The sequence below is a fragment of the Hippopotamus amphibius genome, chromosome 1 (genome assembly GCF_030028045.1).
Source record: "Hippopotamus amphibius kiboko isolate mHipAmp2 chromosome 1, mHipAmp2.hap2, whole genome shotgun sequence".
Taxonomy (NCBI): domain Eukaryota; kingdom Metazoa; phylum Chordata; class Mammalia; order Artiodactyla; family Hippopotamidae; genus Hippopotamus; species Hippopotamus amphibius.
Window position 1 is genome coordinate 127,080,636 of NC_080186.1, and position 27,340 is coordinate 127,107,975.

The following is a 27,340-nucleotide window of genomic DNA, read 5'->3' on the forward strand; positions in this document are numbered from 1 at the left end:
CTGTTTACTGCTGGACCCAGCAGGCAGGGCTTGGCAGAGGCCAGGTGGACCCAATCCATGGCACCTCCCCAGGGAGGCGGAGCTCAGCAAGGCTTGTCAGGGCAGTGGACGGGGGCGGCTGTTATGCAGTGGTCACTGGCTGTCTGCAGACACCACAAAGCCCTCAGGACCCCTGAGAGGCCCCAGCTCTCTAGATTCACCCTTGTGTTAATTGACTTTTGTCTGCAAAGGCCATAGCAGCGCAGGAGCTGAAAGAGCTTTCAAGATTCTTCCTGTCATGTCTTAGTTCAGGCTACTCTAAGAAAGTACCATGGGCTGGGTGGCTTATAAACCACAGAAGTCTCTCTCTCCAGTTCTGGAGGCTGGGAAGTCTAAGATCAGGGTGCCAGCACAGCTGGGTTCTGATGAGGGCCCTCTTCTGGGTTGCAGACTTGCAACTTCTCGCTGTGTCCTCACATGGTGGAGAGAGAGCTGGAGCACTCTGGCATCCCTGTTATAAGGGCATTAATCTCATTCATGAAGGCTTCACCCTCATGACCTAATCACCTCCCAAAAGCCCCACCTCCACATACCATCATATTGGGGGTTGGGTTTCAACATATGCACTTGGGGCTACACATTCAGTCCCTAACATGCTACAAGTGACAGAAACTCAATTGAAACTGGCTTAAGGAAAACAATGTATTTGCTGACAAGCAGAGGTCTGGAGAGGTAGTTTCAGCTTCAGGCCCTTTGCCTGCCTCTCTCTCTCTCTCTCTCTCTCTCTCTCTCTCTCTCTCTCTCTCTCTCGGCTCTGCCTTTCTCTCTGTTGGCTCTTTCTCAAGCCATGCGGTGCCCCCAGGAGCTCCAGGATTACCCCCATCAGGAGAAAAGAATCCTCTTTCTTCTAAAGGTCCACCCTTCGAAGTCCCAGGCATGACACCCATCCCTGAACCACTCTCCCTGGCCAAGGGGATGTGGTCACATGCCCAAAGCCTGTGGGGTGGATGGGGATGGCTTTGGAGAAGAAAGGGGCTCCGTTATCAGAGGAGGGGATTCTGGGCAACAAACAACACAGAGATGCCCCACTCTGAGTCCACATGAAATGTACCCAAGTCCGTGGCCTCAGGGCAGGCTTTGGTCTCATTACTCAATAGTGCCTCTGTGTCGTAAAACACAGAAGAAATGCCTTTCCTGTGTGTAACCTCTGTGCTCTCTCTCTTTCTCTCTCTCTCTCTCTCCCTCGTTTTCCAGGGGCCACTGGGTCTGGATGGCAAGCCCGTAAGTGATAACAGGGCAGTTGTAGGTGATCCTGGGATGGGGCTGCCCCTGGGGTTGGGGTGACCATGGACACCAGAGGGAAGGGCCACTGAGAACATGGTTCAGCACGGAGAGAAGCTATTTGACCATCAGAAGAGACCTCCACCACCTCCTGACTGTGCAACCTTGTGGAGGTCTCTTCACCTCCTGAGCCTGAGGCTTCTGTTTGTCAAACAGGCATATTAACTCTCCCCACAGGGATCCCGGGGCTGCAAAGACCTGTGAACAGCACTGTCCCTGGTGTCCAGTCAGCCCTCAAAACATACAAGGCCCTCTCAGCAAGCCCCAGGCATAAAGCATCCCCTCATCTCAAGACCTAGATGGTGGACATCAGGCTGAAGATTTCTCAACATCTGGGCCAGGAGCATATGGTCCACGGGCACCCTTAGCAGAATGAATAAGATGCACAGGGAGACAGCATAATTAAATTAATAATTGGATATGGATGGAAGGAAGGAAGGACAGATGTATGAATAGACTGATGAACAGATGGATGGATGAGTGGATGGATGGATGGGTGAATGGAAGGACAGTCAAATGAGGTAGTGAATCAATAATTGTACAAACAGTTGGATGCAACTGAGTAGAAAAGTAGATGACTTAGTGGAATAAGTGCATGATGGTTGAGCAGACAAGTGAGTGAAAAAATGACTGAATTAACAAATGATTGAAGAGCTGACTGATGATGGGTTCATTATTAAAGGATCAGAGGAAAGAACCCACTACCTAGATGGACGAGTTGTTGAATGAGTGAATGAGCAAATCCATTACTAGCTGAAGGGAACATGGATAGTTTGGGATGGAGGCCAGTGACTGAGGTCCCTGACCAAGAGTGTGAACCCCAAGCTGGCCCACCACAGCCTGGCCCCCACCCCAGGGTCTCTGAGCCCCACAGTCAGTGCCTTGCATGTGGCCTGACCCCCTTCCCTAGAAGTCCTGGTAACGTGAAAGAGACACATTTCCCTGCAGCCAGAGAGTGATGGCCACCACCGTGGCCTGCAGGGAGCTACCTCCACCTTCACACACCCACAGATCTGAAGGCAGTGACCTCCTCACTGGTACCTGGGCACAGCGGATGCTGAGCAGGGAGGGCTCTGTTCTCTGGGGGGAGTGACTAGCACATGTGGCCCTGCCCAGAGAGGATGTCAGTGATTGCCCCAGCCCCCGGTCTTCCTCATGGTGAGCACTGGGGTGCAGAGCTTCCTTGGGGCCAGAGTGGGCAGCCCTCATAGAGGCTGCTGGGCTCGTATGTTTCTTCACTCAGCTGCCCACAGCTCTGCTCAGCCTCACAGGCCCCTCTGCCCTCAAAGCCTCAGGGAAGCTAGAAAGGAGCCAGCCTGGTCCTCCTCACTCACTCCCGTTTTTTCTCTATCTTCCTTTTCCAGGGACTTCCAGGCCCCAAAGGGGAAAAGGTAAGTGATGCTGGAGGCTGTCCAGATGTGGTAGGCTGATGAAGGAGGCCAGAAACCTGCCTTCAAACCCCAGTTCCAGAGTGTGACCCTGGGCAAATCCCATCCCCTTCTGAGCCTCAGTGTCCTCACCTGTGAAGTGGGGCCAGTGGTGCCTACCTCCTAAAATGGTTACAAGGCTTACATTTGACAATTTAAAGTACCTGGAGGGTTCAATCTGAGTTCTCCTGGCACCAGAGTGTAACAAAACTCAAAGCACAGTCTACCCAGAATGATGAGTTTCCAAAATAATCAATCCTGAAAAGGGGGAATGTGCCAGCAGAGCCGGGGGAATTGAACACTGACAGTTGATGGCATTCTTTGTGGGGAGGACACCCCCCAGGAAAACAAGTGGCAGAGAGCTAGCCTTGGGATATTTGCAGCCCTTTGTGAGAAGGTCTTCCCTGGACCTGTCTGTCACAGTCAGACTCCTGGAGGGCTGGGAACCCCGAGTGACATGGAGGGGAGCCGAGAGAGGGGAGACCTGTGTGTCCCACCATGGAGTCAGGGGAGGGAGGGGCCAGAACAGACCTGGATGCAGTAAAACCGACAGGTACTTCTCAGGCAAGGCAGGGCAGGGCTGTACTGTGCCACCCAGGACCCCCACTGCGATGTGGCCCACGTAGGTCAGGCAGCCAGGATTCCGGTCCACCATCAGGGCTGAGCAAGGCACAGGATCTGGTGTTCAGAGCCTCAGCCTTGTATTCCGGCTCCAGCACCAGCTGTGTGTCCTTTGGCAAGTTGCCCAGTTCTGTGGGCCTCAGTTCCTCCATCTGTAAATTGAAACCAGCCTCTCATGGGGAAGACTATGCAAGATAACGGTCTGAGTGTTCTTTGTAGAAGATAGGACACTCATGCAGTTGGCAGGTTCAGTGATTGCATTCCTGCCAATTCTGGCTGATGCCACCAAGTCATAGAAATGTTTAAGGCAGGGGCTTGGAAACCAGAGCGAAGTTGATGTCTTGGCATCTACTGTTACATAGCATACTGCCCCAAAACTTGGTGACTTGAGACAGTGAATCAGTTATCATCCTTCATTATTCTGAGGTTTGGGGGTTCCACTCTGCTGAGTCTGGGGCTGGTAATAGATAACATCACCTGGTTCCAAGCGCTGGAGCTACTAGCTGTGTGACCTTGGGCAAGTTACTCAGCATCTCTGTGCCTCAGTCTCCTCATTGGAAATAGAGATAACATAGAGCCTATTTTTGTTAGAATGAAGTGAGACTGTATGTGTGAAGCACTGAGCAGAGTAAACGCTCCACACATGTGAAGAAGCAATAAAAGTATTGGTGATGTATCATCCTGTTTTTTGTTCCTAGGGTGCGCCAGGAGATTTTGGCCCCCGGGTAAGCACTGAGGAAGACCCTCCCCTGATCCCACATGGTTTGTTTTATATCATAATAAGGCATATCTAGCATTTCTCCTGGGTCCCAATGCGTATCATAAGGAAATGAGCAAGCAGCCCCTCTCCCCACCCATGGTCTATCTCACTGCCTGTTTGTACTTAAACAGCCATTGGGTGGAAGCCCCAGGCACCTCAGCTTGGCCGAGGCTGCCATCCCCTGCACAGACAGGGACTCTCTGGCAGACATCCCCATCACCCTTATCACCATCGATGGGCAGTGGGGTTGGCACTGGGCCCGGACTGGAGACTGACCTTCCTGAGGGCAGCTGGCACCCAGGAAGAGGGAAGGTTGTGGGTGGAGCCAGCAGCCCTGAGCCCAGAGTTGAGCTCTGCCACTTACCAGCCGAGTGACCTGGAGGGAGTCACCTCCCCCTCTGAGATTCAGTTCCTCCAACTGTGAATGGGGGTGACATCCTTTACCTCGAGCCACCGAGGTGAAGATTCATGGCAATCAGGAAAGTGGGCACCCAGCACTCCTAGTGGGCACAGGAGATCAGAGTCTCTGCCCAGCCCACCTCTAGCCCTCCATGCCCTCTGGGCCCAGGGACCCAGATGTGCCTCGTGCCAAACCAGGGATCTCCTCAACAGAGGCTGAAGCAGCATGGAGACTCCCAATGGGTGGGCCCCACAGAGAGGGTCTTGGCAATTGACGTGGCTATTGGTGGGGAGCTTAGTGGGCGATGCCCACCCGTGGATCTCTGTGCCGCTCAGGCTTCTCCCAGCCCAGTGGGGGCGTTTCTAAAGGGACGTCCCAAGAGCAGCATTCTAAAAGGCAGGAGGCCATTTAAGAGCTACCTCCAGAGTGGACACAGCCTCACACCCACTGCATTCTATCGGTCACAGCAGTCACAGGGCCCACTTGAGTCAAGAGAGTGGAGAAATGGACTCCAGCTCTTGGGGGAGTGCAAGGCCCCGTTGCAGAGGAGCTCGTGGGATGGGGGCAGGCAGAGCAGCCATCTTTGGAGAACGTGGTCCGCCACTTTCAATGACCAGGCTTCCTCCCTCCAGGCTGGGTTAAGTGGTTTTGCCTCCAGAAATAGCCTGGTGGTTTCTAAATTACCCTCCTGCCTTTCTCATCACACACCTGTTTGCCGACTAGATGGTTTTCCCAAGGCTCAATCCAGGCTTTATAAGTAGAGACCACCACGTGTACAGTCGCCGCGTCCTCAAGGTAGACTGGCCGAGTATGGGCTGCTGGTGTGCGCGCTCCCCTCGACTCACCCCGCGTTCCCGGGGGGAGACCTCAGCCATCCGATCCCGGCGGGATGAGGAAGAGGAGGCTGACCACCTTGTTCCGAGTAACTCAGGAGAAGACCCTAAACCTCCTCTAGGACCTGCTCAAGTGTCTACACCCATTTTCTGCCTTGATAAGGAGAGTCCAGGCCAGTGGTTCCCACCCTGAGCCGTTGAGCTATTAAAGGAGCAGAAAGGGACAGGGTATCTTCGACTGATTTGTGACAGAGTGTAACATGAGACAGGAATAACCACCACCATCGCCACTCTGCTTGGGTGACCTCACCAAACTCAGTTGTCTTTTGACTGGAGTTCTATCCTCTTGGTCAGGACCCTGGCTGCGTCAGATTGATCAGAAGATCTGCGTGGTGGACACTGAGAGCTTCAGCTAATTTTTTAATTGGGAAAACAAGGAAGTTATGTCTTAGGTGCCCTGGTCTAGAGAGGCAAGCCTTCTCAAATCGTGGGGTCCACAGATGAAAACCACTATCCAGAAGAGACTCTTGCCTCAGTGGCCAGAGGCCTTTCCTAGCTCTGCAACCCTGGGTAAATGATTACACTCTCTGACCCCTGGCTACTGCATCTGTAAAATGGGGCCATAGCAGTGCCCTGGCCAGTGGTTGCAGGGTTGGGTGAGATAATCTCCAGGAAGACCTCACTCCTCAGTGCCAGGCAGCAGGAGGCTTCTTCCTTTCTTGGTGACAGGAGGGTTGGGAACTGCTGGCACTGCGAGCCAGGCGTGCCCTGTTACTGTCCCCTGAGCCAGTGCTGGGCGGACACCGCTGAGGCAGCAGGAAGTGCCAGTGGCACTGTGGTCTCTCCTCCTTGCAGGTGGGGCCACAAGGTGAGGGCTCTGGCTGCCTGAGGTCTGACCCGTTACTAACATGACCGAGAGTCAGGGATTTGGTGCTGCATGAGAGAGATGGTGTGGCCCTTTGTCGCTTTTTTTCTTTTCTTTAAGATAATTATAGACTCACAATGCGGTTGTATTAAATAATACCCCGTGTTCCCATCATCCAGTTTCCCCCAGGGGTGACATCTTGCATCGCTGTAGTACAATCTCACAACCAGGAAACTGATGTTGATATAATCCATCAACATGATTCCAATTTCACCCATGTTACTCATTTGTGCATCTACTTATTTCCATGCAATTTTATCACCCTTGAGATTCGTGCAACTACCGCACAAAGATCCCTCCTGCTATCCTTTTATACCTGACGTTACCTCACTCCCTGCCCCCATCCCTAACCCCTGGCAACCACTAATTTGTGCTTCCTCTCCATAAATCTGCATTCCGAGAATCGAGCGTAGATGTGGTTATCTAGCAGCCATCTTTTGAGATTGGCTTTTTCACTCTGCATCAATCTTTTGAGATGCCCCCAAGTCGCTGCATGTGTCAGTACCTTTGTTCCTTTTTATTTCTTGCTGAGCAACATTCCATGACATGAATGTACCCCAGGTGCTTACCCATCCACCAGCTGAAGGACATTGGGATTGTTTCCCGTTTGGAGCTGTTATGAATAAAGCTGCTGGGAACATCCATGTATGGGCTTTTGTGTGAGCATGTTTCTATTTCTCTGGGACAAATGTCCAAGAGTGTGCCTCTGTCACTTCATAAAGCAGGAGCTGACCAACTAGGAAAGTCTTTCAGGAGGCGTGCCGTTCCTGTTGCAGGAGGAAGGGGGCTGGCTGGGCACTTCTGCTTTGTCCCACACCTAGTGTGTCTCATCTCTCGCCTACACACCGTAGCCGGCCTTCCGGCACTGAGAGCAGGAGAGATGGAACACACTGTGGAGCAGACAAGAGCCTGTCGGCCTCTCTTGCAGAGCTATAGGGATCTGTCCCTTCGTGTGGCCACCAGGAAGTGGCAAGAGGCCCAATACAAAGCCCTTCCCCCTGAGCCTGCCAAGGGCGGGGAAGCTGACGCCATCTGGCCGCCCATCTAGGAGGCCTCTCTGGAAGCCAGAACCTCGTGCCTGCAGCCTCAGAGTCATGCTGCGCACCTCTCTTTCAGGGGGATCAAGGGCAAGATGGAGCTGCTGGGCCTCCAGGGCCCCCGGGACCTCCTGGGGCCCGGGGCCCCCCTGGCGACACTGGGAAAGATGGCCCCAAGGGAGCAGCAGGCCCAGCGGTAAGAGAGGCCCCGGAGCTGGACCACCCAGGACATGGTCCTCCACCTACCAAAACTCCAAACCCTGATCCCAGAACCAACCCCCACCCCAGCCTTACCCCTCGTACAGACCCAGCCCCAGCCCAGACTCTTACGCCAATCACACCTTAAATCTACCACTAACCAGATCCTTAACCCCAGTTCAGACCTTGACCCCACACTCATTCCCAAATCCAGATTCACAGCTGCAACTCAGACTGTTATCCGGACCCTAACTCTCACCCCTGTGGACTCTGACCCAACTCTTACCCCCACACTCCAACCCCACATAGGTTCATAGACGCTAACCCTGACCTTGGTCATAATCCCTGTCCCAGTCCTGACCCTGAGGTCCATGTGTGGCTGCTGTCTCTGCAGATCTCTGCCAACCTCTCTCTCTCTCCCCTGCCCCTCGGTCTCTCTCTCTCTCTCTCTCTCTCTTTCTCGCTCTCCTTTTTCTTTCCCCATCTCTCTCTCCCCAGGATTAACTAAGCCTCAGTTGTCCTCCCATAGTCCTAACCTGAACACTGAAGGCCAGACCTCACTGCACTGCCCCTTTCCTTCACCCAGGGGCTCCAACCCGTGCTTTCCTTCTAATGCAGAAGTGGCACCTCCACCAGGCTGCTGCCAGGGCCCCTGTCAGGGTAGCTACTCAGTTGGCTCACCAATTCCTTGTCAAGTTGGGCACGTAACCCCCTGAGCCTCAACTTTCTTATCTGTGAAGTGGGGACAGGGATGCCCACTCTTCAGAGGCTTGGTGAGGACAAAATGTACGTACATGAGAGAAGGTACTTGTGGCCCCAGCCCAGGGTCTGGTGGAGATGTGGGCTCAGTCAGCCATGAGCCCAGCCTCCACTCACTGCTCTCCTCTTCTGCTTCCTCAGGGTCCCAGAGGAGAAGCTGGACAAGATGGCGAGACGGTGAGTATTCAAGGCATTTCAGAGACCTGGGCTGCCAGGACCGGGTTCCAGGCCCAGAACCCCCTTTTCCATACACCCCACCGAGGCTGGGCATGCGGCTGCGTGTGTGCGACTCCTGTGCTCTTGCCTCCACCACCAGCGGACAGCAGCTGGGCCAGGACCCCACCCGCAGCAGAATTCCCACAGCTCCACACCCCTGGGAGGGAGCCTGCAGTCCGCTTGTCACTGCTTGAGATCTAATACAGGTTTCTGTCTGAGACACAAGTGGGTAGCACAGCCAGATGCCAGAGACAGCCCTGCCTGCTCTCTGGGACTTGGTGTCACCCTTTATAAAACAAGGATGCTAAGGAAGACGGCCCAGGAGCAGCCTCTGGGATCACGTTTCACAACCCTTCTTCTCTTATTTCAGGGCCCAAGTGGACCCCCAGGGCCCAAGGTAAGTGCATCTCACTCCTGGCTCAGGCCTGGGGGTGGGGGCCGCCTCACCCCACCACATTCCCCTCCCCACCCCACTGAAGCCAAGTGGTTAGAAGACTGAGTTCTGTAACCTTGGGCAACTCACTTCCTCCCTCTGGACCTCCGTGTACTCATCTGTCAAATGGAGTCATGATAAACTTTTCCTGCCTTACCTTCACACAGGTTGTCAGGATCAAATAATAAAATCTGTTAGCTTGTCAGCTCTCTTTCCTTCCTTCCTTGAGCACCACCTGCCAGGTGGGAAGGCAGGCTATTGTCCTTCCTGAAGGAGCCAGAGCCCCTGCACTGAGCAGGAGGGAAAGATGGGAGAGGAGCCCCCTTTAGTGAGTGCCTGCTGGGGGCCAAGGGCCTTCAACGCATTCCTTCTAATCTTGCAACCACCGGCTGAGGCTGGAGGCATCACAGCCCAGCTTTCAGGAGCAGTGACTCACACAGGGTCACTCAGCTTGGGAGGGACCAGGTCGGGGTCAGAGTGGAGTCCAAAACTGTCAGCCCCACCACCCACGTGCATCTCTTTGAGGGGCGCAGGGTCTCTGGGCTGCACTGGGTGGGAGTCACTACTTCTACCAGAGGAACAGGCCCCTGGTGTCCAGTGTCTCTGACCTCTCTCTTGCATCCCCACTGTCTCCCCCGCAGGGTAAGCCCAGGGTTCTTGGAAAGAAAGTGGGAGTGGCCATGGAGGGCCTTCTTGGTGGATGTGGAAGTGGCTAGAGAGAAGGGCAGGGGCTGGGCACGACGGGACCAAACCCAAGTCCTCACTGTGGGAGGCTGCTCTGACCTCTGTCGCTGAAGCCAAGATCTCACTCATTCACTCACTCTTAGAGAAATACACCAAACACATCCAATTACTCACACACATCCAATTGGTTCTCCAAGTGTGATCCCTGGACCAACAGTATCAGCATCACTAGACATGCGTGCTCAGGGCCCACCCCAGAGGCACCGAGGCAGAGACCCTGGGGGTGGGCATGCTCTGTTCAAGCGGCCCCCTGGGTGGTGCTGACATACGCTCAAGTTTGGGAACCCCTGACCCAGACTGATCTTCCGTCATTACTTCCCGTGGCCGGGCCAGCTCCTCCTCCTACTGATCTCAGCAAAGCTGTCCCCTCCTCCGGGGGGCTGTCCCCAGCTACCCAAGCACACGCTCTCCCTGAGTCTCTCTTTATCCCGCCATTCTCTTATATCCTCTTCCTGGCATGTCTGCTTCCTGGCTTTGGGCTATTTATCTGGACATTTCCTTGACCAAGGAGACCTCGTCTGCAGGGACCTCGTCTGCCTGGCCTGCAGAGGGACTGCAGAGATTGTTGATGGAGGGAATGCATTCCCTCTCCTTCACCCACCCATCCATTCCCTCTGCACACACCTAGTGAGGTGTGTTCTGGGCTCGTGGGGACAGGGGACAGAGGTGGATCTGACCCCACCCCTGCCCTAGTGGGACAAAGAGGGGAGGGGGTGCTGCCCCAACCCAGTGTGACCAGTGCCACGGCCAGGAGTGGACTGGTGTGCTGGGGAGTGCAGAGGGGGAGGCGCCAACTGTGTGCCGGCCTGAGGGCTACAGCCTCCACTGTCCTCTCCTCAGGGGGATGACGGGACGCCAGGCCAGCCAGGGCTCCCTGGACCCCCCGGGCTCAAGGTAGGTACATGTCCCTCCTCAGTGGTCCCCCTGTCTCCCACCTCCCCAGTCCCCATCTGCCTGGTGAAGTCACCACCCAGCCCTTTCACATTATGGGTACCTGGGCTGATGACCAGGGCAGGCCAGAGAGATGCAAGCAGGAAGGCCAAGGCCCTACTCACCCGTGGGCCTGGCAAATCACCCAGCTCATTTGCCTCCCCTCATACCCTCAAGTCTTCCCTGGTTCCCATCTTAGGTGGCCCCACTCTGCCCTACCCCCAAGCCAGGAACTGGGTGTCTTCCTTGCTCCCCCACCAAATCCTGGCCAGCCTGCCTCCACACGGGCTGAGCCCCTGCGCTGCTGCAACTACGCACCAAGATCAAACTGCAAGGGGGCCTTGGTCCTGAGCCCTGGGCTGGACTGAGCCCACGCCCCCCCACCCCCCAGGGGGGCTCAGGCATGTTCTCAGGAACTAGTCTGGAAGCCTGCAGACCCAGGCAGCCCCCAGCCTGCCCCCCGCCCCCGTGCTCTCACAGCACACGCCTCTGCTGCAGGGCAAGCCAGGGAGCACAAGGCCTCAGGAGGGAGTGGCATGGACAGAGCCCCAGCCCAAGTGACATCACAGTGTGCTGCTCTGCTTCCCAAAGGCCCCTGACGGGGAGACTGTTTTCACCTGCGGTTTGCCCTTCTAAGTTGGGAGGCCAAGGGTCTTGTTCGATTGGCAATCAGAGCCTGGCCTGAGGGCAGCTGGCAGTGGGTCTGGGTGAGGGACGAGGCCTCCACTGTGCAGCCTTGGGCTTCTGGGCCTCATTGGCCCATCTCCACACAGTGAGGGGTCAGAGGAAGGTCTCGCAGGCCCTCCCTCAGGGAGCCCCGTTCCTGGGATGCCAGTCACGTCCATTTGGCCCTGTGTCCTCTGGGGAAGACGGGACTGGCGGGAGCGGGGGAACTCTGACTTCAGCTGTGCACACCTGGCTGCAACCTTGCGTCTCCACAGGGGGAACCCGGCCAGCCAGGTGCCGACGGAGCTGCAGGGCCTCGGGTAAGCAGTCTCCCCCGTAGCCACGCGATGGGATTCCTTCCGAAGCCCCTGTGCCCCAGACACCCCAGAGGAGCAGTGGAGCTCCAGGAACTGGGAGTCCTTTTTCTAATAATAATAATTCATTAGTGATTTTTTTTTTTACTTTGAATCTCATAATACATGCTTTAGGTAAAATGTTCAACTATGGATGTGAAAATAAGAGTCCCATCCTCTCCCCTCTTCTCCTCCTCCCCAGGAAAGAGAAAAGAGTCTCCCCTCCTACACTCTTTTCTTGCATAGTCAAACATAGACCTCGATTTGTGACATATAGTACTACCCTGCCCGTGTGGGGGTCTTGCATTTCCCCAGCCCCAAATCACAGTTCACCCCTGTGGCTGGAGCACAGCCACCACAGCTGGTCCCAGATCTTTTGTGATGAGCCCCTATCAACACACCTTTAGAACGACATCCCAGCCCGTTCCTGGCCCTGTGATTTCTAGCAGTCACATCCCCTTACGCTCCCGGAGGCTGCCTTTCTCCTCAAAAACACAGGTGTAAGCTCACAGCCTGGTCGTGCAGGCGGCAGGGGAATAGGATTGAGCATCGAGTGTGGGAATTCCGTGTGCACCTTACAGTTCCATGAAGGCCATGACCTTGGAGGCAGATGGCAAGTGAGGCCCTGGCCTGGGTCTCTCTGTCCTGTGCAGCTGGCCTCACGCCTGATCAAAGTGCCCACAGCCCTGCTGCTCTCCTAGCAGAGAAGAGACCACTAAGGAGATAAGGCTCAGAGGGAAAGGGCGAGGATGTGTGCCTGTGTGGACACGTGCCCGTGCAGACACACACATGTGGACGTGTGCATGGGTGGGATGTGTTCAGAGCCAGGAGTGAATGGGAGTACCAGCGCCTGGTGTGTGCAGCCTCTACCTGAGGTTAAGAAACTAAGGTACAAGGGCAGGTCTGCACTGCACAGTGTTTGGGAGGGTTTGGGTGTTTTTGTTTGTTTTCCAACATTTAAAAATCTGAAGGGACTTCCCTGGGGGCACAGTGGTTAAGACTCCACACTCCCAACGCAGGGGGACCAGGTTCACTCCCTAGGGAGGGAACTGGATCCCACGTGCCTGCCGCAACGAAGACCCGGTACGACCAAATAAATAAATAATTTTTAGAAAGGGGGGAGCTTATTAAAAAAATCTGAAGAACCTCACTTCAAAATCAGGCTCCCCATATTCTCCCAAGACCTCAGGGACGGGCCTCAGTGCTCAGTTCCCACGGGAAGGCGGATCACAGCCACCCCCAGACCACGTGGAGGTGTGTTCCTCAGTTGGCCCCAGGCCTCCCCCTTCCCTCGCGTCACCCCCTGCCTGGTCCCTGGAGCAGAGAGTCAGGGAGACAAGGTGCCAGTGCCTGAGAGGGTGCAAGAAGACGCCGTGCTGGCGCTGCCTCGGGCTCAGCTGAGAGCTGGCCCACAGCTCATGGCCTGTGTGCAGCCATGGTTGCTAGGTTCTCTGGGTGAGATAGACACGACCACCATGTTCTTCCCTGAAATTCTTCCTCTTCTTCCTGCCTCAGGGTCCCCCAGGCCTCAAGGGCGAGCAAGGAGACACCGTGGTAATTGACTACGATGGCAGGATCTTGGATGCCCTTAAGGTAGCGTTCCTGGTGGACCCTGATACCTGCTTGCTGTTCATTTCCTGGGGGAATATCCACTTACTTTGTGTCTAAATTCTGCACCTCTTTACACAAGGGACCAGGGGCCACTTAACACAAAGACTCCAAATTCACCAGGTGCCTGATACGGAAATCAGTGCCGTGTGGAGGCCCACGCGATGCTGAGAGAGCTGCTGGAAATGCAGCCCATGCAGCCCTGAGCTCCTCAGAGGCCATGGCAAAAAGGGAAGCTCGGCCCTCAGAAGCAGGAGGCAGGGCCTCCCGGGGCCTTCCGAGGGAACCTAGGCTGGGGAGGGCTGGGTCTTCTCATGAGCCCCGGGGGAGAAGAGTGAGCAGGGCCCGTGCTGGGAGTCTCGGCACGTGTGTGCTGCCCCAGTGCTGGGCAAATGGGGGACCCATCCCCAGGGGAGACAGGGGTTGGGTGCCAGGGACTCATAGGTACTGGGGAGGGGCACTGGGGTGGGGAGAGGTGGTCCTCAGAGGCAAGACTGGGTGTCCACACCTACTCGCACCTGAGCTTCAATGTCAGTTATCTCCTGCAGGCCTCAGGGAAGCACAAGCTGGCCTGCCCACCCCAGGCCTGCGTGGCGTGGTGTGGTGTGACGTGGCCCAAGGGTGTCCATGTGCATGGGTGTCCAAGAGCCACGTGGAGAAGCCCTATGAGGATAGAGAGGCGGGAAGTGGATTTTGGATGCCAGACAGGGAGGATGGCTGGATTTGATGGGCAGTGGGCAGGCACAGAGGGGTGAAGTCGAAACACAAACTGAAGGGAGGCCAGTTGGGCAATGGTGTGGAAGGTGGGGACAGCTGGCGGCAGGGAGGCCACCGGGGAGGCATGTGCTGGGCCCGAACCTGGAGGAAGGTGGGTGGAATGGAGGAAGGCTGTAAGACCAGGGACATCTCAATGGACGCACCAACAGGAAGGGGCACATTGCAAGATATGAAAGCAACCTTAGTGTTCACCAACAGGTGAATGGATAAAGAAGATGTGGGGTATGTGTACACACATACACACACACTCAGCCACAAAAAAGAATGAAATTTTGCCATTTGCAGCAACATAGATGGGCTTGGAGGGTATTATGCCAAGTGAAATAAGTCAAAGACATGCTATATGATATCACTCGTATGTGGAATCTAAAAAAATACAACAAACTAGTGAACATAACAAAAAATAAGGCTCACAGATATAGAGAACAAACTAGTAGTTATCAGCGGGGAGAGGGAAGTGGGGAGCGGTGACATAGGGGTAAGAGATTAAGACGTGCAAACTACCATGTATAACGTAAGCTATGAGGATATGTTGTACAACACAGGGAATATAGCCAATGTTTTATAATAACTATAACTAGAGTAAAACCTTTAAAAAGTTGAATCACTGTATTGTACACCTGTAACTTATATAATGTTCATCAACTATACCTCAATGTTTTAAAGGAGGGGCAGATTGGTGAGAGGAGGTAGAGGGGAGAGGCCTGGAACTTGGTGGCTGCGGCCTCAGTGAAGGGATGAGTGTGTGGAGTGCTGGTGGGCAGGGGGCCTGTGGGAATCCTGTGTGGGGACAGGAACTTGGGAGTGAAGACGCCATCCCCTCCCAGGGAACCTGAGGGATGCCCAGGACCAGTGGACGGCACCAGAGTTCACAGGAGAGGCAGAGGGTGCAGTGCTAGGCCACTGCTGGGGGCTTTAGCTGGCCTTAAAGGCCAGCAGGGGTTTTACACTTGCTTCTAGAAGCAAAGGGGAGGCAGGGCAGGATCTGGAGCAGGAGTGTGTTGTGACGAAATCTATCCTGAGGGCAGAGGGGTTCTGGGCCCTTCGTGGCAGTAGACACTGTGATATCTCACCTGATACCTGGTGCCGTCTACCTGGCCTCCCCCAGGACACAAGGCCTGATCTGACTAGGTGGGAAGGGGGCTGTAAGGGTGTCACTGCTGCCTCCAGATGGAGGGGTGGGCGGGCAGTGATGGGGAGGCCCCACCCAAACACTGACCCCTTGACTTTCACACACAGGGTCCCCCTGGGCCACAGGGGCCCCCAGGGCCACCAGGGATCCCCGGAGCCAAGGTCAGTGCAGATATAGCTATATGGTCCCCCCGACCCCTGTCTCCAGGGCCTGCCTCCCCTGTCCTCTCTGCCTCTGCTTCTCTCCCAGCACCCTGGCCTGGCTTCTGGGGCTCAGAGAAAGTGGCCCCGCTCCCTCCTCACCACGCTGGGTGCCTTCCTCCTGGCCCTGGCCTCTCCCTGGGATGCCTCACTCACACATGTAATCCATAAATGCATCCCTCTGCCATCACAAAGTCCTGTGGCCCACACGGCCATCCCTGCGGCCTGCATCACCTACCCCTGCCAACCTGGCTCAGGAGAAGCCCAAGACTTTGAGATCGGGCAGGGTCTGATCCTGGCCACCATCCCGGGGCTGTGTGGCCTGGAGCCTCAGCTTCCAGATCTGTACCCTACCAACCTCCTATAGCCACGGGCTGCACCTGCCCGTAGAGACTGAGGGGCCAGAAATGGAGGAGGGGCTGGCCCGTGTCTGGCACTGTGCTGGGCACCCAGTGGGCATCTTCCTGAAGGTCCAACGGCAGGGACCCAACCCAGGGCTGGTGTGCGCGTCAGGGGAGGCAGCCTGGCCACAAATCCCACCCAGGGCCTGCAGGACACCATAAGCCCCTTGCTGTCTGTTCCCTTCCAGGGCGAACTCGGACTGCCTGGTGCTCCAGGAATCGACGGAGAGAAGGTCTCCAGGCCTTTCGTTTCCTTGGTGATGCCAGTGCCTGGTGTCAGACTGTGTGTGTGTGTGTGTGTGTGTGTGTGTACACGCGCGCAGAGCTGGAGACAGGCCACAGAACAGAGTGGGCTCTGGGGCCTGTGTACAAGTCCTGGTTCTGCCCGTAGACCTCAGGCAAGCTACTGGCTTTCTGGCAGCTTTAGTTCCTCACCCGCAGGTGAAGATGGTGTAACAGGGCTGCCATGAGGGTTACATAACTGTACGTGGAACACACGCGAGAGCAGTGCCTGGCGTGTAATAGGAAAGAGTCTTCCAATGTCAGCTAATAATATCACTGTTGTTACTAGTATTATTGTAAGGATACACGTGTGTGTGATCCTCATAGACACGACAGCGTCCGTGAGTATCGCTTCACGTCCTCGTGTGTGTGTCTAGTGTGGGGTCCCTAGTGTGTGGCGTGCAGTGGATGATACACAGTCAGTTGAATGAGGGAATGCAGGGCCTGGAAGGGTGACTGAGGGATGGTTGGTTGCACGTGGGGATCCCCACCAGTGCCTCCTGAGATGTGAGCACAGGGTCGCCCCAAGCCCCACGTGCTCCCCCTCGGTAGCTGCCCAGTCCCACTGGCTCCACCCTGTCCGCACGCAGTGAGGCAGGCCAGGGGCTGCCCCTTCCCTGTCTGACCAGGCCCTCTGCTCACTCACCGCCTGGTCTGGAGGAGAGGACACACAAGCAGGAAGCAGGGGTCTGGCCTGGCCTGGACTAAGCTCTGGGGACCTGCCAGCTTGGGGGGGAGGGAAAGTGCCTACTGTACCATGTTCTGTGGTTTTCAGGGTCCCAAAGGACAGAAAGGAGACTCAGGAGAAGCTGGGCCGATGGGACCCAAAGGGGAAGCAGGAGAGATGGGCCTGTCGGGCCTCCCGGTACGTGGCTGGGTGGACCCCACCCTACTTGCCCCATGTGGGGGTCCCAAGGTGAATGCGTGCCCACCCCCCAAAGTGGCTGCCAGGGGCTGGGGCCCTGAGGTCCTAGTCTCAGCCCAGCCCCAGCCCACCGGGCCTTTAAAGGGAAGCTCTGGGCTGCCCCAGCTCTGAGAACCCACTTCCTCCTCTGTAGAAGGACCTACTACTTACCTCCAGAGGCCTCCTTAAGGTGAAATAAGGAGGCCTGCCTAGTGGTGAGTGGTTGGACTGGGAGCTCTGACAGCCCCAGTTTTCATCCTGCTCCACCCATCTCTTACTGACCCTGGAAGCCTGCACAAGTGACGTAACCTCCCTGGGCCTCGGTTTCCTCAGCTCTAAAATGGGGGTGATGATCTCCCACTCCTACAAGGGAGCAGACAGGGCTGGGAATGGTTGGCTAGCACGTCATACATCCCACAGTCACCATCATTTCTAACACTGCTCTTGTTGTGCATGGCCGGATGCCAAGAGCGGCCACCACTTCACGTCCATTGTCCACCCATGAGGCTCACTCAGCTAGAGAGCTAGTGCCAGGATCTGAACCCCTAGTCTTTGCTTCCAGAGCCCCTGGCTGCCCCTGCCCTACAGGAAATAATTTATTCCACTGTTCCTGTGCTCTCTGAATACCCACTGATTTAGGGAAAACTATTTTAAGCTGCAAAGGCCAACTTATTGCTGCTGCCCCGTAGCTTTATGGGGGAAGGAAGGGGAGGTGCTGAGCCCCGTGGGTGGTGATTCTGGTGATGGACAGAAAGGGCTCAGGGCCATCCTGTCCTGCAGGGTGCCGATGGCCCCAAGGGGGAGAAGGGAGAGCCGGCATCTGACGACCTACAGGAGAGCCTGGTAAGGGAGCTACTGAGGGTCTCTGCTGAGGGCTAGCTAGGGCCCTGAGCCTTGGGACACAAGGGCCACCTGGCCTGACCAAGTCCAGGGCAGTGAGGGAGGGGGAGGGGGAGTCTGAGGCATGTCTTTGAACCCAAAGGCCAGCACTGGGCCTCCCACCAGGCAGTGGCCTCCTGGAGGCAGCAGAGAGCTCAGCGCCCAGCACCCAGGAAGTGCTCCTCCAATGTCCAAAGAACTCAAGTGTGGGTGACTGAGGGGTGGGGGCGCGATGGGTGACTAATCCTCCTCTGACCCTTCCTAGGCCCAGATCATAGCGGAACCAGGGCCCCCAGGCCCCCCTGGTCCCCCAGGCCCCATGGTAAGAATGTTTGGCTTATAGCAGCTGGGATATGAAGAGGGTGGTGGGCTCAGGACCAGGGGAGGACAGGATACCCCAGGGTGGAGGGGGCACATCTGACAAGGAGGGCAGAGCCCAGGTCTAGGCTTGGGAGGCCACAGAGGTCAGGGCCACAGGGGCCAGTGAGTGGCATGCAAGCCTTTGTGGCCTCTGCAACAGGGCCTGGCCCAGGGGCCTGGACCCAGCCTGACGGCCTTTCTGATCTGGTCTCTCCTCCTCCTCCAGGGCCTTCAGGGAATCCAGGGTCCCAAGGTGAGTTCTAAAGCATGGGTGGGAACCCCACTACTTGCTGCAGGCTCACAGCCTGGACAGCTCCAAAAAGCCTTATGACAAACACACAAAGCATGGGCCCCAGGCTCCGCCCTGGAGCAGCCCTGCATCTTCCCAGGGCCTGGCCATTCCCAATCCTCTGCAGAATAACCCTGCCGAGGCCCTCAGCACTGCTGCCCCTCACCCCACACTTGGCATCTCCATTCCCTGCCCCCTCCCCTCTTCGCTCCCCAAGTGCACATCTGTCGCTGCCCACAGCCTGGAATATGAAATCTTGGGTTTGGTGTATATTACATAGCGTCGTGTCCTCTGCTCTTAAATTAAAACCTTGAGTGTGGCCTGACCATGTGCCCTGTCCCAAGGAGGCCAGCTGGGCTCCCTGCATCTCCCTCGTTTACACTGGGGGAGAGCACATCTCTGCTTCCCCAGCTCAGAGGCCAAATGGGGCCTCAGAGTCAAGGAATCCCAGAGCTGAGTGGGGCTGAGCCTGTGGCCTGACCAGATTGCTGCTGCTGGTTCTGTTTTGTCCCAAGACCTCCCTGGATCATGTTGAGAAGAAGCAGCTGCTGTCAGGGATGGGATCCAAGACTGGGACTCAGAAACCCAGCTGCTACTCAGCCCTGCCACTTCCTGGCTGTGCTACTGGGCCTGTCCCTGCCCTTCTCTGTGCTTCTGTTTCCTCATCTGTGAAATGGGTGTGATCATAACCACCTCCCATGATAACTGAAAAAGCCCATGTGTGAGAAAAGGTAAAATGTGCACACCCACATTCTGATTATTTGCACAAGAAGGATGCCAGGGCCAGGCCAGTCAAAGCTTGGAGTCTTGTCCCTCTGCCCCACACACCTCAGTTCCTGCTCAGGCCCCAAGCTTTCCTGTCCTGCCATCTCTCTGGACCCCTTAACTGATGTCTCCCCTTTGCTTCCAGGGCTTGGATGGAGCAAAGGGAGAGAAAGGCACGTCGGGTGAGAGAGGACCCAGCGGCCTGCCCGTGAGTGTCATGAGCCTTGTTTGTCCTTAGGGGCTCTAATTTGTATAACTATCATGCCTCTTGACCCATTCCTTTCCCCTCTAGGGGCCAGCTGGCCCACCAGGCCTTATTGGGCTGCCAGGAAACAAAGGAGAGAAGGTAACCACCTTCCTTTAATGCCTCCCAACTAAGGTGTCACTCAGTCCTGGGGGCTCAACCCCTACACTTCAGGGCCAGAGTTCAGGTTCTGTGGACAATTCACAGGGCTGAATTTCCCAGCAGCTGTGTTCCCAGCACCTCCTTCTTAGCCCCTTCACATCTTCTCTTTGTCTCTTCTCAGGGCAGACCTGGGGAGCCAGGACTAGATGTAAGTATCTCACCATTCACTGGGACCAGGTCCCTCCCACGTGTAACTTTTGCCTCGTGTGCCCATACAGTAATTTGACCTGGTTAGCTTGGATGTGTCCCCCTTTCCCGTGGCTGGGACTACAACTGACTGGTTCTGCCCAGGTCCCCAGTGCTAAATCCAACACAGCCCAGAGTAGGTGCTTTACTGATGGGCGGACAGATGGATGGATGGTTGGAGGGGTGGTTGTGAGGATGATGGATAGAGTATGCAGGATGGGTTGGGTGGAGGATGGGTGGATGAAGGATGGATGGATGGTGGGTAAGTGAGTGATGGATGTAAATGAATGATGGATGATAGATGAACAGACGATGGATGGAGGAGGGTGGAGGATGGATGGAGGATGGAGAATGGATGGATGATCCACTGGAAGAGGGAGGTGGGAAGAGCAGTGAGGAGCCTGTTGCAATATCCTGGTGAGAGATGATGAGGCTTCAGCTAGGGCAGTATTGTGGGAAGGAGAGAAGGAGAAGTCTTAACCCAGTGTTGATTGGATCAAGAATCTTTTGGTTGCAAGAGACAGAAAACACAATCTAAATTGATTTAAACTGACTCATAACTGAAAAATCCAGATATATGGCACAGATCCAGGTTTCAAGTGTGTCAACACAACCCAGCCTCTCACCCTCTCTTGTCTCTGCTTCCTCTGTGTAGTCATCGTTCCAGTTTCCACATGGTGATGAGATGCAGCCAATAGCTCCAGACCTGCCTCCCCCTAGGTCCAAATCCTGGAGAAAGGCATTTGCCTCACTCTCTACTATTTGAGAAAAAGTCTCCTCAACTCTCATTGGCCCCAGCTGGGTCAATGCTGAAATGTCACTCGCAGTGCCTTGACTGGCCAGCCTGCCTACATGCTCCATTCTGGAGCTGGTGGTAGAATTGGTGGATTGTGAGAAGGGAGGGTGGTTCCCAGGAAAACCAGGTAGCTATTGCAAGGGAAATGGAGACCAGATGCAGGCAGGGCTGCAAGGACTCTGGTGTCCACCCTAGACTTTAAGGAAAAAATGTCACCTTGGAGAGCAACTGCAGACAAGGAGGCGGGAAGAACTCCAACCTGAGTTTCTGACTGGGAGGGCCATTTGCCATCGATGAGGAGGGTCCAGAGAAGACACTGCTGAATCCAGCTCAGACTGTGGACCCAAGGAGGTAGTAGGAGTGGAGCGAAAGGGACTCCATGCCACCAGCATTGTGGCCACATGCTGCCCTCTGGGAGGCCTGGAGCTCAGAGTGGCATCTCAAAGCCATGCCTACAGACTCCCCTAGTGGTGCAGTGGTTAAGAGTCCACCTGCCAATGCAGGGGACACGGGTTTGATCCCTGGTCCAGGAAGATCCCACATGCCATGGAGCAACTAAGCCCGTGTGCCACAACTACTGAGCCTGTGCTCTGGAGCCCACGAGCCACACCTACTGAGCCTGCATGCCACAACTACAGCACCTAGAGCCTGCGCTCCACAACAAGAGAAGCCACCACAATGAGAAGCCCACGCACCACGAAGAGTAGCCCCCACTCATCGCAACTAGAGAAAGCCCACATGCAGCAAAGAAGACCCAACACAGCCAACAAAAAATAAAATTTTTTTTAAAACTCAAAAAATGTCACCTCCTGGGGGGTGGCTGGAGTCCCTCTTCAAAAAAAAAAAAAAAGTCATGCCTACCTGCTTTACCTGGCAAACTACTCCTGGCACCCACTCCACCAGGCCCAGCTGAAATGGGGAGTTTGGTCCGAAGCCTTACCTGACCTCACACCCAGACAGAAGAGCCGCCCTCTCTGGGACCCATGGCATCTGGTTCAGACCTCTGTCACTGAGCATTGATCCTCTTCTGCACCTCACTGCCGACTGTGTACATTGGTACCTGTGGGGGTTTAATTTCTGGGTGTGACTTCGCGATGACAGAGAGGCCACATGCCTTTGAAAGAACTTATTACTTACATTTGCCGAGGAAACGGCATGTCCCACGTGGGGCCACATGGAGACAAAAGCAGGTTTGGTTAGCACACAGGAAGGAGTGAGGAAAAAGCCGAGGCCAAGGGCTTTTATTGGCGTTTCTATGAGAAAAGCAAGGCAGGGCAAAATCAACAGTTTAGGATTGCCTAGTTTGAATCATCCTGGCAGGCGCTGGGTTATCGGGGTGGTCTCTAGTCACCTCCTTCCTGGCCCTGGGATAATTTGGGCCAGGGGAAATATTGACTCGGTGTGTGAGTTAGATAGAGGGGGTAGGTGGGGGATTGGTCTCTGAAAGGCATGCCGACAGCCTGGCCCTTTGCTCTGTGTAAGAGTTGGCTACCCCTGGGAGAGGCAGCCTCTCCTTAGCCAGCAAGAGGATATCAACACATCATAAGATTTTTCTAAGCAACATAACGAATACAAGAGGGAACACATCTGCCCTCAGCATTCAGCCCAAAGCCTAGTTCCTAGTGGATGCTTAGAAATGTTGGTTGGGTAGGGACAGATGGACAAATGGATGGATGGGTGGGCGACTGTATGAGTTTAAGCCACAGGCAGAGAACAGAGGGCACCATTTCTTGGTCTGCTGAAGATGGTGATATAAACGTCCATGGGTTTCCTGTGTCTCTGTCCCCAGCCAAGCCTGGGCTAGTGCCTGCTGCCTCTGACCTGACCTAAGAGAAAGCCCTTTGACAGCGGTTCTGCCTGAGGGCTTCCATCCACAAACAGCAACCGTGCTCTGCTTCGGAGGAAGCAGTGCTGGTGTCCTGAAAGCATGCTTTTCTCTACATCATCCTTGCACCCAGCATCTGTGTCACCTAGGAGCTGGGGTTGGTCCAGCTTGTACCACACATATGCAGGGAGGGAAGGGGCAGAGGTGGGTGGGAGGGGAGCAGAGACGAACAGACAACCAGAGCAGACCTCAAACTTCATCGTCAGGTTTAACTCTTAATCCTTTTGTCAGGGTTTCCCTGGACCTCAAGGAGAGAAAGGCGACCGGAGCGAGCGTGGAGAGAAGGTGGGGGCAGGAAGAAAGGAGTGAGGCTTATGATGAGGACGAGGGAGTACGCAAAAAAGAAACAACGTGGGCGGCAGCAAGCGAGCAGAGAGAAGGCGGGGTGGGCGGGAGGAGGAAGGGCGGAGAGGCTGGGATGTGGGCAGCAGGGCAGGGGTGGCTACCGGCCCCAGGCCCATCTGTCTGAGAGGCACGGGAGGCGCCCTGGGCCTGGCAGCCACCGGCACACCCCATCTCCCTTTTTGCACAGGGGGAGCGCGGTGTCCCTGGTCGGAAAGGGATGAAAGGCCAGAAGGGCGAGCCAGGACCCCCAGGCCTGGACCAGCCGTGTCCTGTGGTACGTGGCCCCAACCCAGGTCTTTGCCGCCTGCTGCTGGGGTGGGGCAAACGTCTTCCCAGTCCGCAGAGCACAGCTACAAGCCCCAGAGCCCCCACGGGTCCCACCCTGGGGCGCCCACACTGCTGGGGCCACCCCTGCTATCTCTGCCATCACGGAGGCTCCTCTTGCCCTGGTCCTGACCCCTCTGTGGGCGAAGCTCAGGGACATACCCCGTCTATAGAGGTGGGGGCCCGGTCAGGGACAGAGTCTGTTTGCCAGGTCACTGTTCCTCTTTACTCAGCTTCCTTGGACCTAATGGGGGATGGGACCACCTTCACCTCTCTGGGGGTCTATCCCATCCCAGAGGAGGCTTTTGCTGGTCTGGGGAGCCCCACACTCCCCCCTTGCATTCCCTCCATGTGCACCAAAGCCTCTTGCCTTCACAGTCTTTCTCCTTTCCTGCTTTTTACAACAGCCTCTCATGGCCCACCAGACCCAGTAGCTGAAATAACCAAAGTTCAACTCTCTTTTTCTAGAAGGCAGGGAGGGTTTACATGTTAAACTCTTCCAGTGGAGCTCAGAAAAGACAGGAAAAACAAAACAGCTAAGTTTCCATACTAAAACTCGCCAGATGCTCACATCTAGCCATCCCTGCCGGGGACATGGGACCACTTTGCATACCGCTTCCAAAGGGGGCGCAGGGCCAGGGCCCCGAAGCCTGGTCCTCTGACCTCAAAGCAGGTCACTGAGCCCTCTGTTCCTCAGTCTCCCCATCCATGCAGTGGGCATGCTAGTCCCTACCTCCAGGTGGCTTTGAGGAGGCAACGGGGAAAGAGAAAGAGCGGCGCGAGAGGCAAGCACACACTGAAAGGACCGGGGACAGCAGGGGTCAGGGAGGCCCAGCCCCGCAGCCCCAGGCCCTGGGCCAAGACTTCCCTCCAAGTCACTAAGCCTTTGTCTTTGAAACAGGAGAATCTTAAATGCGGAGGCAGACGAGGGGCGCTGGGCCCCGGGGGCCCGGCGAGGGGCGGTGAGCCCTGCCCGGTGGTACGCAGCCTGGCCTGCTGTGTGCTGTGTGCCGCGTGCTGTGCGCTGTGCCCGCTGCTGTGTCCTGCCTTCCTCCATCCTGCCTGCCTTTCCATTCTGCCCGCCTTTCCATTCTGCCCCTCTGCCCCACTTCCCTTTGGGTCCCAGCCTCTGCCCCCGGTGGATGCATGGGAGTGCGGGGGGTGGGGGGATGCTCCCACGTGTCTGAGGTCTGTCTGTGCTTCGGAACAGAGTGAAGTGTGTCCCCTGTGGTGTCCACCAGGGATGCCTGGCTGACTGACGAGTCAGCATTTGTCCACCTCCAGCTCACCACCTCCGGGCCACCTGGGGAAACCTGCCCCCCTGCTGTGTCTGGTGCCTCCAGAAAGCCCCCACTCCAAGCCCCCATCCCGGCCCATGTCCACCTGACCTTGGCCCGCCTTGACCTCGGCCCCCCCGACCTCGGCCCCCCCCCGACCTCAGCCCACCCTGTCTGCCACTCAGATCCAGACACAGGCACCAGGACAAGCCAAAAGGGAATCCCATTTCCTGGGCTGTCCTTCAAATACTTGGACACACGCCTGAAAGCTCTCAGGCCCCTAGTGTGAGCCACCAGAGCCACTGTCCCAGCTGCCAGACAGAAAGCCATGCAGCCCCTCAGCAAGACCAGGGCCAGGCCCTGCTCTTGGCCTGCAGATGTCCAGCATGATACCCCGGTGTTCTGGTTCTGCCCACAGCACACGCGTCCCAGCAAAGCCCATGGGGGTGCACTCAGAACAAGCACGGGGGGGCTGTCGTGTCCCCTGCCCTGGCTGCCCAGGTGGACAGGGCAGGCATTCGGGCGCTGCCCCAGTGAGGTTGGGTGGCCTCAGGGGCCAGCTCCCTGGGCTGCAGCTCCCTGCACCCGGGGCAGGAGTGTGTGGAGCACAGAGAGCTGGCCAGCCCCCCACCCTTGTCACTGAAACCTTCTTCCTTTCCAGGGCCCTGATGGGCTGCCTGTGCCCGGCTGCTGGCATAAGGTACCTTGCAGGGAAGAGTCTCTAGGGCAAGGTGGGAGGAGAGGGGGCCCAGGGAGCCCCCGGGCTGGGTGCTTGCCACGCCCCACACAGTGACTGAACAGCCAGGTCTCCCTGGGATGACCCTAGATTTGACTCTCCCATCATGTGGCCCAAGGCCCAGGGCTGTGATCCTGGGTGGTTCTGCACAGACCACCCTCTTGGCCATACAGGGCTCACTCACTGCCTGGCCCAGCCAGTGCAAAGCCATCAGCATCCCCTGGGACTTGGTCCCTACCGGCTCCCTGCAAGGGGGTGGAATCCAGGAGACTGGGATGAGAGGACTGGGGGCGCACCTGTTCCCGAGGAAATGGGCAGTTCAGGGATGCCCAGACCAGGGGCAGGGCCTCTGGGTCCCCTCCTCACCTTCAGCCTTTCCCTCCTTTTCCAGTGACCCTGAGCACACAGCTCACAACCTGTACAGTTCCGTGTGGACATTCTTAATTTTTGTAAAAACAAAGCAGTAATATATTGATCTTTTTTCACGGGATGCACCACCATACCTGTGGCCTTTTACCATTTGAGAGTGTGCCCAGCTCAGCCCAGGAACCATCAGCATGTGAAGCTGGCAGTAAAGTGGACAGGCCCACTGGGGGCACTGCGTGCTTGAGGGGCACCCTCAGGCTTTGGCTTTCCCGGGAAGGAGACGAAAGTGAAAGTGCCTGGCTCAGGAGAGGCTACAAAGACACCAGGTGGGGACTTCCATCACCTGATTAGCAGAGACTGCGGCTGTCCTGTTGCCCTGTGAGAGGCTGCCCTCTGAAGCTCCAGAGCCCAGGGTCCACGCCATCCGAAAAGGCTTAGGGCATGAATGGCAAATACGGCTGCTCCTGGCCTCTATAGCCTCTGCACTCAGCCACAGCCAGCTGCCTGCTCCTTTGTACCCCCTGGGCCCTGGGTTCACCAGGGCAGAATAGGACGCCTGCCCACCACTTGTGGCTGGACACAGGAGCTGTGGGAAGCGCCCTAAGCCGGCTGAGCTCCTGCCAAGTTCCACAGGCCTCAGGAACCAGCCTGCCTGCCGTGAGCACAGGTGTCCTCTGGCCAGGAGTGCAGGCCGAGCACTGTGATCGCTACCACGTGGACCCAGCAGCAGGGAGCCCTGTCATCCCCAAATGTGGAGCTCCCGGGCTGGAAAGTCTGCTGTTTCCTGTCTGTCTCCACACCACCCATCAACGGGATGTCATGGGACTTTGCCAGCCTGAGGAAAAGGGTCTCTGGCCCAGAGTTTGGGTCTCACTGACCCCAAGTCTCGCATCCAGGGGAACTGTGGTTAGCCTACCAACCATGAGTCCTCCGAGTGAGCTGTGCAAATGAAGAGAGCCTCGGGGCTGCTACCAGGCCCGCCAGAGTAGGGGACCTGTGCCCTGAGCCAATGCTGCTCTGAGAAGAGGTGCCCCTACCTCTGACAAGGGTTCCCGGCCACCAGCTGCAGCCCAACTACTTGCCTCCCCTCTCTGTATAGATTGATATTGTTGTGTGTAATAAAGCACAAATGTGTGTCTGGGTGTGCCTGTCCTCACAGACTGCGCCCAGCGCCATCCCTAGGTGAGGTTTCAGCCTGGCCATTGCTGGATGGGGAGGGATGAGGGAACTCTCCCCGGGCCACAGCTACCCCAGAAACGAGAGGAAGTAGTTCAGGCTCATGGCAAAGATGGGGTTTGGAGTTAGGAAGACACAGACTCAAGGTCTAGCCCTGCTACGTACCAGCTGAGCCCTCTGTCCAGTCACCCATGTCACTGAGCCCGTGTGTCCTCTGATCTGATGCCCCATAACTGCTGCATAACAAATCACCCCGAAATTTATTGCCTTAAGACAGTGATCCTTGGGAATTTCCTGGCAGTCCAGTGGTTAGGACTCGGTGCTTTCACCGCTGGGGCCCAGGTTCGATCCCCAGTCAGGGAATTAAGATCCTGTAAGCCATGCAGCATGGGCAAACAAACAAACAAATCAATGATCCTCTCTATTTCTGTCTTACAGTTCTGGGGTGCTGGGCTCAGCTGGGCGGGTGTCACTCAAGCTTTCCCACACCTGACAGTTGGGACCACAGATGGCCAGAACACTTCTCTATGTGGTCTAGGCCTCCTCACAGCGAGGCTGCTGGATTCCCAGGGTGAATGTCCCAGGTGGACCAGGTGGAAGCTGTGTCACCTTTTATTTTATAGC

At 56.2% G+C, this 27,340-nt stretch overlaps 1 protein-coding gene across 1 annotated transcript in view; it reads left to right on the forward strand.

Annotated features, from left to right (window-relative positions):
- Positions 1 to 25,755, forward strand: part of COL23A1 (collagen type XXIII alpha 1 chain) — a 323,197-nt gene extending 297,442 nt beyond the window's left edge. Inside the window, exons 6-27 of the mRNA XM_057727622.1 lie at positions 1,234 to 1,260; positions 2,685 to 2,711; positions 4,067 to 4,093; positions 7,403 to 7,519; positions 8,422 to 8,457; positions 8,867 to 8,893; positions 10,514 to 10,567; positions 11,545 to 11,589; positions 13,138 to 13,215; positions 15,247 to 15,300; positions 15,929 to 15,973; positions 16,798 to 16,887; positions 17,707 to 17,769; positions 18,071 to 18,127; positions 18,392 to 18,418; positions 19,365 to 19,427; positions 19,512 to 19,565; positions 19,747 to 19,773; positions 22,724 to 22,777; positions 23,025 to 23,111; positions 25,100 to 25,138; positions 25,566 to 25,755. Coding sequence (XP_057583605.1) covers positions 1,234 to 1,260; positions 2,685 to 2,711; positions 4,067 to 4,093; positions 7,403 to 7,519; positions 8,422 to 8,457; positions 8,867 to 8,893; positions 10,514 to 10,567; positions 11,545 to 11,589; positions 13,138 to 13,215; positions 15,247 to 15,300; positions 15,929 to 15,973; positions 16,798 to 16,887; positions 17,707 to 17,769; positions 18,071 to 18,127; positions 18,392 to 18,418; positions 19,365 to 19,427; positions 19,512 to 19,565; positions 19,747 to 19,773; positions 22,724 to 22,777; positions 23,025 to 23,111; positions 25,100 to 25,138; positions 25,566 to 25,568 — 1,101 coding nt within the window. The 3' untranslated portion in view covers positions 25,569 to 25,755. The remainder of the gene's footprint in view (positions 1 to 1,233; positions 1,261 to 2,684; positions 2,712 to 4,066; positions 4,094 to 7,402; positions 7,520 to 8,421; positions 8,458 to 8,866; positions 8,894 to 10,513; positions 10,568 to 11,544; positions 11,590 to 13,137; positions 13,216 to 15,246; positions 15,301 to 15,928; positions 15,974 to 16,797; positions 16,888 to 17,706; positions 17,770 to 18,070; positions 18,128 to 18,391; positions 18,419 to 19,364; positions 19,428 to 19,511; positions 19,566 to 19,746; positions 19,774 to 22,723; positions 22,778 to 23,024; positions 23,112 to 25,099; positions 25,139 to 25,565) is intronic.
- Positions 25,756 to 27,340: the final 1,585 nt, after the last annotated feature.